The sequence below is a fragment of the Pantherophis guttatus genome, chromosome 1, assembly GCF_059756535.1.
Source record: "Pantherophis guttatus breed Tessera chromosome 1, ASM5975653v1, whole genome shotgun sequence".
Lineage (NCBI taxonomy): Eukaryota > Metazoa > Chordata > Lepidosauria > Squamata > Colubridae > Pantherophis > Pantherophis guttatus.
Window position 1 is genome coordinate 296,159,722 of NC_142063.1, and position 12,186 is coordinate 296,171,907.

Consider the following 12,186-nt stretch of genomic DNA (forward strand, 5'->3'; position numbering starts at 1 on the left):
CTAGCAGAGAAAGTAGAAAATATAAACTAAACGATGCTACCATTAGTCAGACTATGCTACTACCAAATAATTGTACTAAATTATACTAAGTGGTGTATGTCAATGGCTCTGTGTCAAGCTGGAAGGAAGTGTTCAATTGTATACTGCAGTGATCTGTTCTTATATTCGTATGGTTCAACTATTTATAAATGCCTTGGATAAAGGTTAGTAAACATGATTTATCAGATTGGAAGGTCAAAGATAGAGGTATAGTGAACTGAGGACAGTATCCATATTCAGGAAGGTTTTCACTAGTTGGAATTGTGTAAAAATTAATAAAAGGGATTAAGAAAGAGGAATGCAGAATTATTAATTTGGGTAGAAAAGAACAAAGACATGAGTAAGATTTTATTTATTTACTCAATGTATAGGTGAACCCACTCAAAAGGCAATAGGTGACATCATACTTAGAATCAGCATATGAAAAATAATCAACTGGTTTTTGGTGGATCACAAGCTGAAGATACATCGCAGTGTGACTGTTTTCTTGCAGCAGTGTGCACTTATTGTACAATAATTATATAAAGCAAAACAAAAACAAAAATAATCCTAGATTGCATCCACAGAAGGGGATTCCTGCACAGAACAGGAGGTTGAGCTAGACGATCTCAAGATACAGCCTAACCCTTATAACTGATACTTTTGTGAATCCATCTATATGGGGAGCTACTTATAAGCAAATGTTTCTTCTGTGATTGCTGTCATAATTGTGCAGGATTATGCATGGGAGGAGAAAATATGCTTATGTGAGTAGAGCAAATGCTTGTCCCTAACATAACAGTTGGTGGAGAGAAGCATTTAGTTCTTGCTAGGCTCATACACTGTACTAATCCATGGTTTAAGTAAAGTTTAACAAACCACAACTGATTAGGTTCACATAGTAAATACTTTTAACTAGATTCACACTAAAATCATTGTTTAAAAAAGTTTTGCTCAGCCAAAAAAAGCTTATTTCACAACTTATCACAGTAAGTGAATGAAATGGAACCTCTCTACTAGGAATGTGGCACCTGTTCTTATGTGGTGCAGCTGTTCCAGGTTGCCTATCCTGAGCTGAAACATAAATATTCGAATGCTCCCTGCAGCAGTGCTGTTCAATACTGGTATTCTGGAGAGAAGCAAGAGAGAGAGAGAAAAGGCCTGGGTCTCCCAGTGGTGGCTGAGAGGAAACACAGAAGGCACCAAAAATCTGGGGTAATTGAGCCAGTGGACTATGACATACTAGGAGAAGCGAGTAGATCAATGGTGAAATCCAAATTTTTTTACTACTGGTTCTGTGGGTGTGGCTTGGTGGGCATGGCAGGGGAAGGATACTGCAAAATCTCCATTCCCACCCCACTCCAGGGGAAGGATACTGCAAAATCTCCATTCCTTCCCCACTCCTGGGGGAAGGATATTGCAAAATCTCCATTCCCACCCCACTCTGGGGCCAGCTAGAGTTGGTATTTGCTGGTTCTCCGAACTACTCAAAATTTCCGCTACCGGTTCTCCAGAACCTGCTGGATTTCACCCTAGTGGGATGCTGTACACGAGTCTTTACTCACTCTATGAAATCACTCTGGGAATCTCTTCGGACTTCCAGGTTTTGTTTCTTCCGAACGAGATCAAGCAGAGACAGCTCAATAAAACTTACGGCTTATTTTGGCTTTGGGATAAAATTTTCCTTTCGTGCCTAACCCTAAATGGGATCTTTTACTTTGTGCCTACGCTACCGTATTCTCTGGACTACAACCGGGAATCTGTTGCATCTAAAGCACGTATCCCTTCCCTAATCTGCCTGCAGCTCCCTTCCAACGAAGACAGCCAGGACTAGATCGATCGCTTTCGCAAGGCCGGCCCGTGAGGACAACTCACAGTTCCGGGTGTCCCGAAAATCTGTGTACATTGAATAACTGACGGTGTGTGTGTGTGTGTGTGTGTGTGTGTGTCTAAACCTGTCGTGCAAATCTGCCGTCGTCCTAAGAAGCTGCTAAAGAAAAACGCCTCAGTGAAGGCTTTGGCCTCGCAGTCTTCTCAATCCACCCCGCCGACTCCGACCGAAGCCCCGCAGCCCGATGACTTTGCCCCTGTCCCCAAACCACGTGGACAGCGCCGGCATTCCGGGTTGATTCTCCTCCCTTTCCTGGTCTGCGCGGCGCATGCGTGGTAGCGTCTGCAGGGCCTTTGACCGCTTCCGGGTGGGGTTGGCAGTCCAGCTCGCGACTCGGGGGGTGTGGGGGTGGGGAGCCTGCGGGGCTTCGGCCGCGGAAAAAAAAACCCGGGCGTCGCCATGGCCTGCACTCTCGTGCCTTTCTGCAGCTTCCAGGACCTGGAGTCGGCGCGGGATTTCCTGTGCTCTCATCTGCGGCAGAGCGGCGCGGGGGAACCGTGGGGTGCCAAGGAATGCGGTGGTGAGTGAGCCTCGAACCCCGAGTCCGAGTGGGAGGAGATGGGTCGGGGCTGAGGGTAGCGGTGGCGAAATTGGCATTATATCCTCTGCCCGCGGTGCCAGCAAGGGACTTGCCTTCATCCATCCTTCCACTTCTTTTAGCTCCAGGTTTGCATGTAAGAAGTATAAAGCAGAGTTGGGGGGTCGTCATCCCTTCAACTTAATCTCCCCAGGCAGGCTGTTTTTCAATGGGTCTAACCTGTAAAAAGACCATAGAAAAGGTAAATACGTATGGTAGATATGGTACTTTAAAAAATTTTTTTGACTGCAGTAGGTAGCCCATGTATTTTTTCCTTTTTCCTCCGCCCATATGCACCAGGTAATGTGATAAGGAACCACGTGTGTACCGGGTTTCCTATTTTTGATTCAGGATCAGCTGCTTGTGGATGGAGTCTGCAGCAATCGGTCACTAAGTTGATACTGGACAGCTTTATAAATGAACCTAGTACTTTTAGGGCCAAGTGGTTACTCAATATCAATATCCTGGTTACAATCTGGAGAGTTATTGTGGATCCTGCAAATGCTGGCTGAGCCTGATCAGTGTTTTAATTAAAAATATCCAACACCAAGCTGACTTGACCTGACATAATGATTTTTGAAATCAAAGACAGCATTTCCACAATAGAATACCAAACTCTTAATGGCAACATTTGTGTTAAAATAAGTAAAATGAACAACAACAACAAAAAACCCCTAGAGTTTAGAGAGCCAGTTGGTGTAGTGGTTAAGGCATCAGGCTAGAAAGCCAATGACTGAATTACAGTATTGCTTTAGGAGCAAAGGCAACTCAAGAGCCTTGGTGGCGCAGCAGACTAAAGCACTGTTAAGTAACACTAGCTGCCTGCAATTACTGCAAGTTCAAATCTCATCAGGCTCAAGGTTGACTCAGCCTTCCATCCTTCCGAGGTAGGTAAAATGAGGACCCGGTTTGTGGGGGCAATAAGCTGACTTTGTATAAAAAAGAACACCACTTAGGGGGCCCCGAAAGCCCTACTAAGCAGGTATATACAAAAGTATGAAGGCTATTGCTTAACGCATTGTAAGCCACCCTGAGTCTCCGGAAAAGGGCAGCATATAAATCGAACCAATACATAAATAAATAAATAAACTGAGTGACTTAGGCCAGTCACTCATCAACCCTAGGGAAGCAGGCAATGACTGACCACTTCTGAAATTTTGTCAAGAAAACTACCATGACCAGTCAGTTGCCAGGAGTGAAAAGTACTGACTCAAAGGCACCTACACACATGCACAAAAGTATGATTTAGCACAAGAGTCACATAGGCCTTAGAAGCTATTGATGAGAACATGAATACTGTAGATAGTTTATTTTCTAACAGAACAGAATAGAACATAGCTCAGGATTGAACTGTGGAGTCCTTGATGCTTAGTTGTTTGCTTGCAGACGTTTCATTACCTGACTCTAGGTGACAATCAATGCTGATGATATTACCAACACTGATGATGTTTCCTAGTCAGATAATGAAACATCTGCAAGCAAACTACTAAGCTCAGAAGGCACCAAAGTTTATTTTCTCTTAGCAAACTTTTTGTGTAGCTCAAATGCCACATATGTGTCAAAACATCTGTAACAGAAGACTGAGTAAGTCTAGATTTTCAGATAATATCCAGTATTAATTAAATAACTAAATCATGTCAATTTTATATGTTACAATAAACTAGTAAAGTTAGCAATGAATACGGATTTAGATTGGCAAACTTTATAGTCCAGTACTTCTCAAACCTGGCAATTTAAAAATGTGTGGACTTCAACTCCTAGGATTTTTCAGCCTGCATGGTAGTTGAATTCCTGACATCCACAATTCTGGGAATCCACACATCTTAAAGTTGCCTAGTTTGAGAAACACTGCTATAGACATTACAAACTAGCCAAGGTAGATGGACTAATGAGCTACTATACTTAAGAAAACTAATTTTATTTTGGGTAATATAAGCAGTGTATATAATTAGAAATAATCTAATTCAGGAAAAAATCTACAAGTCCTTCTTAAATCTTAATTAGAAACAGAAAGGTTTCTGATTTTATTTGTACGTCTGTTTTAATTGACCTAATTCTTTGCTAACACAGGAACATCTAAAGAGGATTGTTCTATTAGCTAAGAAGTTCACGGTTGCTCTCTAGTAACCAGTCTTAGCTATACAGTCATAATTTATCTTCACTGATGGTTAACCAAAATAGGAGATCACAAGGTTCAATGGTTATATAATTTCCCATGAACTACCATCAATTCGGAGAGTTCTCAGCAAACAAAATGCAGCCCATGTTACAGTTTACCGTTTCTGGAAAAATATATCATGTAGTGTATTCATTTATGCTCTATTTTATTCCATTAATTAATATGTCATGAACCATACGCATAATACAGTATTCTCATGTCTTACCCTGTGCAAGAAAAAGTGCATATATTGGTGGGTAGCATCTTGGCTCTGAGAAGTTGGTCATGAGTAGTATGATACAAATCTTTCACTCATTTGCTCTGCCATGCTTATTAACGTGGCATGGAGATGATGAACCCCTAGCATTTATTTTTCATTTAATGTGGATTCTTTTTCCTTCATTTGTCTAACAGAGTTTTGTGAAATGTAACATGAACTAAAATCAAGAGATCTATCTATAAGCACAATGTGAAGCAGGTGAATTGGAGAAAAAGAAGATATGGGATAATATGGATGAGGCTCTTCTGTTGCACTCCAGATATACTGATCTCTGCAGTTTCCTCAAATGGAGGAAATGTGACTATCTAATTTGTGGTAGTGAGGGGATTGTGTTTTATGGCTTGCTTTCTGAGTGAAAATATTGCCAGTGACTGTAAACATAGTTCTAGTTGTAAGATTCATCCCACTAGTAACTATTTGTTTTCTTACCTATGGAAATTGGTATTTAATTTAGGGAAAGTGTGTGGAGAATAGCTTCTGCAAGTCTTTTTAACCCATTCAGAACAGACCTGTATATCACATGGCCAAAACAATAGTAGGAGAGAGGCTTAGAATTAGGAATTGGCAACCTTTTGAGAAGCTGCCCAATTTCCTCTTTCATATGGATATACAGTATTGGGGAACATTTTCCTAAATCCAGCTGATTTTCAAACTTATTTCTCTTGCTTGCTTCTTCCTGCACACCAAATTTACTCCTGCTAGATTTTGGGAGAATTTATTCATTTATTTAGTAAATATATATGCTACCCATTTAGCCTCAAGGTGTCTCTAGGCTGCTGACAATATAAAAACAAGTTTAAAACTTAAACTGTTAAAATAATAATAACACTAAAGTTGGTTTAAAATTAACAAGATGGGAAGGAAGGGAACAAGTTACATGGGGAAGAGATGGGATATTATCTTAATCCATTAATAACGTCTAGGATGACATGCCCCCATTGGGGTTCCAGTCCAGTTGGCAGAGCCAGGTCTTTAGGCCCTTTTGAAGATCAAAAGGTGGTATGGATCTCACCTGGCGGGGGGGGGGATGTTGTTTCAAAGGATGAGAGTCATGGCAGAAATGGCTTTTCTCCTGGACTTCATTGGCCAGAATTCCTTGACTGATGGAGTCTGTATGGGGTCTGTAGCATGCCCCTTTTGCCGGCACCAGTGGGGTGGCCGAATCCCATTGTGGTGAGACGGTTCCTCAGGTAGCATGGACCAATGCTATGAAGAACTTTAAAAGGGTGATAACCAATATTTTGAATTGAACCTGAAAGAAAACTGGCAACCAGTGCAGCTTGTGAAACAGTGGTGTAATATGGATCACAGTAGAGGTCCCAAGAATTATCCTGCTGATGGACAAATGGTTAGGCAAACAGCCTTCTGAGGCCGTTTACATAATTTCTTTCCTACATTTAATTAGATAAGAAAAATGGTTTTAAAGAAAAGGTTTATAAAAATGGTTTTAAAGAAATTATTTATAGAATGAGGAGGCATGTCTTGAAAAACTTAAAAGACGTTTGTTTAAACTGATTTTTAACTCGTGACATAGATTTAATATTCAGTGAAGAAACATCCACATAATAAAAGCAACTAAGCTGTTAAAATAACTGTTTAATTTTGCCATTATGCATCATATGGAACAGTGCTACTTCCTTAGCAAATTTCATGCTGTTTTAATGAATTGAATTACTATGACATGATTGGTGTTATGAAGCTTTAGAAAATCACCCAGTTACATAATTTGGGAGTTGGATAATTTCAAATACTACTTCAATCATTTCATAAATATTATGTTTACATGGATCAACTTCTTATTTTCCCTTCAACTTTTTTTTAGATTATTGCAGTATACATAAGAAATTGATGAAGCAAATCTACTTAAATATATTACTATATATACTATATCAAAAATTGTGTTCAAATTATGACTGGATGTGCAGTATTGCTCATCTTGTGAATTTCTAAAATAAAAAATATGAAAAATATCTACAGAATATCTACAGATAAATATCTATAGAATTGTATTAGGCAGGTATGCTATAGTTTCCATTATATAGCAAGAATTTTAGTGATACTTAAAGCTTGATGTTTAATCTTAAGAATACATGTACATATTCTAAATTGATTTATGAATCTTTATAACTTAATGTTGCTTAATATAAAGGACATTTTATTTTCAAAGCCATAGTGTTTATGTTCCTCCTTAAATCTGTTTCTTCATGCAGCATAAAAACAAATTTATCAGTGAGGCTTTCTAGGTTTGCTTCATTAATTTCTATGTATATTGCAATCGTCTAAAAATGTTGAAGGGAAAATAAGTTTTTCCATGTAAACATAATGTTTATGAAGTGATTGAAATCACTATATAATCAGATTTGTTTTATGATCATGTTCAAAGATGAATGACTCATTCAGCTATGCGGATCTGTTCAGTAAATTGCCTTCAGTGAGAATCTAAAAGGAATACTGTAGTATATCAGCAAGTGTTTCTCTTCTATGAAACAGTAGGTTCTGTTCCTATAAAGAAATATATTAAGGCTGTTTTGTTTTAAAACAGTCTGGGTGTGAAATGCATTATCTAAGTATTTTGTAACATTCCAACCTTCAAATGTTTTGAGACATTAAGTTTGAAATGCTTCCAAAATGCTGAAAGAGCTGGTATTGTACTTGAGACTGGAAGTTTTTGCAAAATTTCACATTTTGAAATTAAACGGTTCCACAAACTGCACATATCAGTTTTAGCCTTCTTGCATAGAGCATTAAGCTTATTGAAAAACTAACTTGAGACAGATAAAATGATTAGTATGCCAATGGAGATAAAGGAGAGCCTAGTTAAGGTACTAGACCAGGAGCAGAGACCCCAGCTCTAGTCTTCCTTTGGGGTGAATACCACTGGGTGACTTTGGGCCAGTTGCTGTTTCACTGTCCTAAACAAGGAAGTTTTTAAAAAAAATCCCCAAAAAAGACAGTGGTGAACCACTTTTGTACTGTTGCCAAGAAAACCTCTATGAAGTAGTCAGGACTCAAAATTAACTCAAAAGACACCAAAAGAGAGAAAGAGTGAGAGACAGAATATTAGTGATGCCTGCTATCTAAAAGATGGTCACAAACTCCTAAAATTCCATACACACACAAAACCCAAATGCCACATCTTGAGCACCCTCAAACTCTGTATCTGTTCCTATCACCATCCTTATGAAAAAAGGTTTCAAAGGCTCTGCCCTGCAGATAATCAGATGAGTGCAATTCTCTGATTGAAGTTGGACTCCATGGAACAAATCAGATTGTTGCTGTTGTATTGCGCTCTCTGCTCACAACATTGTCTTTGCTTAAGCTGCTGGATTTCCATTGCTGGGCTGGTGGTTGGGATCTTGAGGTCTTGGTTTTGAGGAACTTCAGTTTACTACCTGGTGACATCGAGTCCAAGGCAGCTCAGGAGATCCTGACAACTACGGACCTGTCCCATGTCATTTTAGGCCTGGCGCCTACTGGGGGTTAAACATTGCATATGGGTTTTGTTTCAGGTAGTTGAGACATGTTCAGGTTTTAAATGGTGTTATTTGCCATTATCCCATTGCCATGGTCAGATTGCTTTTTGGCGCACTGGTGCCACCTACTATGAAGGGGCTAATGTCTGTTAGATTGCTCTGCCCCAGATGACTGATAAATCCAGAAGGAGTTGGGTTCCAGGAGTTTGGGGATCTCCACATGGATCTTATGGGCAGTTCAGCTGAGGCCTTAGTTATAGGCTAGAATGGGCATGGGACTTTTAGATCAATTTGCCCATATGGAGCCTCTGCCTCTGCATTGATCCCAAGATAAATCTTAGTTCTCTAAGGAGCTCTAGGAAATGAGTTGGAGATGATGCCTGGAGCATAATTGGAGAAAGATAAAGAGTGACTCCATCTCATGTTAGGGATTACAGTGTGGTGATAGGCAGTGAAATATTCTTTGTTTTCTGTTGAAATTGTATGTATTGATAGCTGCATGAAGTCTTTTAAGGTTTGACCAAGTAAGGTCTTGTAGATTTACCTGGAGCAAATTTAATTCTGTGCCTCCTGAAGAACAGTCAAAATTTTCTAGTCTGTAAGTTTGACCATCTGCTTGTTAGATCTAGGTCTCCCCTGGATGGTTACTGTAAAACTGTCTGGCAGGTGACCTGTGGTTGGCTCTTTGCAATGAACGCAATTTCCTTGGGTGAAGGATTAGCCCCTTGGGCCTTGAAATGGGCTTTCGTAATGAAGAAGTCATCATTGGATCAATGGTCCTGGACAATTGTCATCCAGTCTTTCAACTTTCCTTCTTTGGAAAGGTTGTAGACAGGGTTCAGCTTCAGAGGACCTGGAAGAAATGGGTTTGTTTGAATCCATTTCAGTCAGCCTTTGTGCAGTCTAGAAATGTTTTTAGAACTAGTAACTGAAGGTAAATGTACCCTACCTTCAACTTAGTTATCAATAACTTTTTATTGCTTGTATCGCTTTCTGAAACAGGTGGAAACTGCTTGACATGCCATAATGCATGACTGAACCTATGTTATTAATATAAAAATGTGTGTAGATTATCTCTCATACTTTCATTCTCGGTTTAGGTGATTATAAGATATTCTAGCAGTTCTCGAGGAATTTCTGACATTTTAAAACCATTCTTGTTATTTAAATAATAATCATATTTTCATGAACAATGGGATGCAGCATTTTATTTTAGCACGTGTAACTGATGGCTCTGATTTGCTAAGCTAAACTAGGTTTTGTAAATATAGGTAAACCATCAAACTGGGAAGAAGAGAATTGGGGTTCCTGGGATGAAGCAGAAACTCAAGAGCCTGTAAGCCTTTTTATTTACTATTTATTTAATATTAAATTAATTACTATATTAATTATATCTTTTATAAACAAGCTCGATATCTGTATCAAAACATTTTGAATAATCCATTAAAAACTCTGACGTTCATTAATCAATTTGTAATGCATAATACGCACATTTAGGTTGAATACAGATTGCCATACAGCTATCCTTTATTGTATGTATAATTTGTCTCTGTATTATGTGATTTGTCTCTGTATTGATGGCATTTGAGGACAGGTAACAATATTACAATTAATAAAACAAAATGTATAATTTTGATAATGTTTAAATGCTTTCAACCATATGTTAAGATTGCAGTCACACTATTAACTTGCATATTCCTTAAATGCTAATATTGTTGTACATAACTGTACATTAAATTATATATAGTTATTTTTTGCTCAGGAAAGTAACAACTTCAATAATCAACATTTATAGGAAGAAGAAGAAGACTTAGCATCCAAAACGCAAGCAAGTTCCTGGCTTCAGGACTGTGTAATATCTTTGTCACCCGCAAATGATCTCATGGTAATAGCTCGTGAGCAGAAAGCAGTGTTTTTTGTCCGTAAGTGTTTTGTTTTATGCTGTTGTATTTGAAAATATATTCCAGTAAATATCTTTAATTGAGATTCATAAATAATATTCTGAATAAGAGTAGGTTATGACTAAACCACATACCTTGATAGTCACTAATGTTTCTGTTTATCCTGATAACCGGAGAGTGATTGTTTATAACAACTATTCTATTAAAATCAGTCTACTGGTTTTACAGACTTATCTCTGAGACTGATATTATATCTGTGATAGGAGGTATATTGTGAAATGTATGGTGATATTGCAAATAATAAGCCTCCTCTCTTGATAGTTTAACCATATATATATGATAATTAATACCATAACTTAAGTTTTGCTAATAAATTTGAATTCCATTTTAACCCTACATATATCCCCCAGTACAGGATAAGATAGACATTTGCTTCTCAAATAGCTTTCTTTTTTTTTTTGAAAATGTTGGTTCCTATGACTTACTTTCTTGCCTGCCTGCATCTTGTTTTCTTTGGATGAAAAATGGTTTCATATGTGTGCATGATTTAGAATGGATAAGGCTCCTACACAAATTGGCCATTGATTATCTTGTTATTTGTAATGTAAATAATTGAAGAGATTCACTTCTCTTAAATTGTTGAAGTTTTGTCCCCCCCCCCCATCTCCACTATCTATCTATAATGGTGATATTAAAATAATTAAATTGGATGGAGTCATTGTGATGACTCACTGAATTCTCAACTGAAAGGCAATTTTACAGGTCCCTCCGTTATCTTGAAAAGCTATTCTGGTGGCAAAGGAGATTGCAAAATGTGAAGAAAAACACAAGGATGTTTATTACATAAAAATTACATCACCCAGGCTTGCATTGAATTTTATTGTGATATATTTTAATAATAGAGCAACTTGGCCTAAGAATAACCATCTGTTTCACCAGATGCTTATACACATCAAGTTGTACCATAACTAAGCTTCTTATAATGTAAAATTGAAGATACTAAATATAAAATTAATTCACGACTGGTCTTTAGTGAAAACTGATATAATTACTTCCTTGTCATCTGCTGTTATGATAATCTATCTCAAATCAAGTTACAAAAGAAATCTTTCTGTCATTCACCTAAGCATTGTCTGTAATGCTTTCTTTTTTAATTCAGTTTTGGAGTTTACCTGTAGTCATTGACAATAATATCAAGAAAGTGATTGACAATATACTACTATTTTTATAAGCAGGTATGCAAAACTTAAACAGGTAAGGTTCTTTTTAAGGATGTTGATTGAAGCCTAAATGGAAAGTGGTATGATGAAGTTACCAAATTCATTTATAAAACTACTTGAGCTTTTATTATAGTCATTCCAGGTAGTTCATAAATATTTCTCAGTAATAGAGGTAGTCCTTGACTTACAACCATTCATTTAATGACCATTCAAAGTTACAATAGTACTGAAAAAAGTGAGATATGATCGTTTTTCATACTTATGACCATTGCAGTATACCTATGGTCAAAATTCGGATACTTAGCAACTGACTCATATTTATGATGGTTGCAGTGTCCCAGTGTCATGTAATAATCATAAAATGGGGGGGGGGGAATTCACTTCAAAACTCTCTGGCTTAACTCAAATTTTGGGCTCAATTTTGGTTGTAAGTCAAGACTACCTGTATTCTAAAACTATGTCTTGGACTTCAAAGATGGCTTACACAGTGCAAAAATATTATCTTGCTACAAGATAATTTTGGCAGTTTTTCATATTCCCTTTCTTAATGCTCCACACTATTCCAGAAGTTGGAAAAGTATACAGTACAGCAAGCTGTAAAGGAAGAAGAGGCAGGAAAGTCTTTTTCTGCAAACAGATATATTTTTATTTTGAGTTGGATCAGCACT

General features: G+C 37.8%; 1 protein-coding gene across 2 annotated transcripts in view; it reads left to right on the top strand.

The window, feature by feature from the left end:
* Positions 1–359: 359 nt before the first annotated feature.
* RAB3GAP2 (RAB3 GTPase activating non-catalytic protein subunit 2) overlaps positions 360–12,186 on the top strand; it is a 57,303-nt gene continuing 45,476 nt past the window's right edge. For both annotated transcript variants that reach the window (XM_034427851.3, XM_034427852.3), the window contains exons 1-3: positions 360–2,429; positions 9,669–9,733; positions 10,193–10,319. In XM_034427851.3, the coding sequence (XP_034283742.1) occupies positions 2,309–2,429; positions 9,669–9,733; positions 10,193–10,319 (313 nt within the window). In that variant the 5' untranslated portion in view covers positions 360–2,308. The remainder of the gene's footprint in view (positions 2,430–9,668; positions 9,734–10,192; positions 10,320–12,186) is intronic.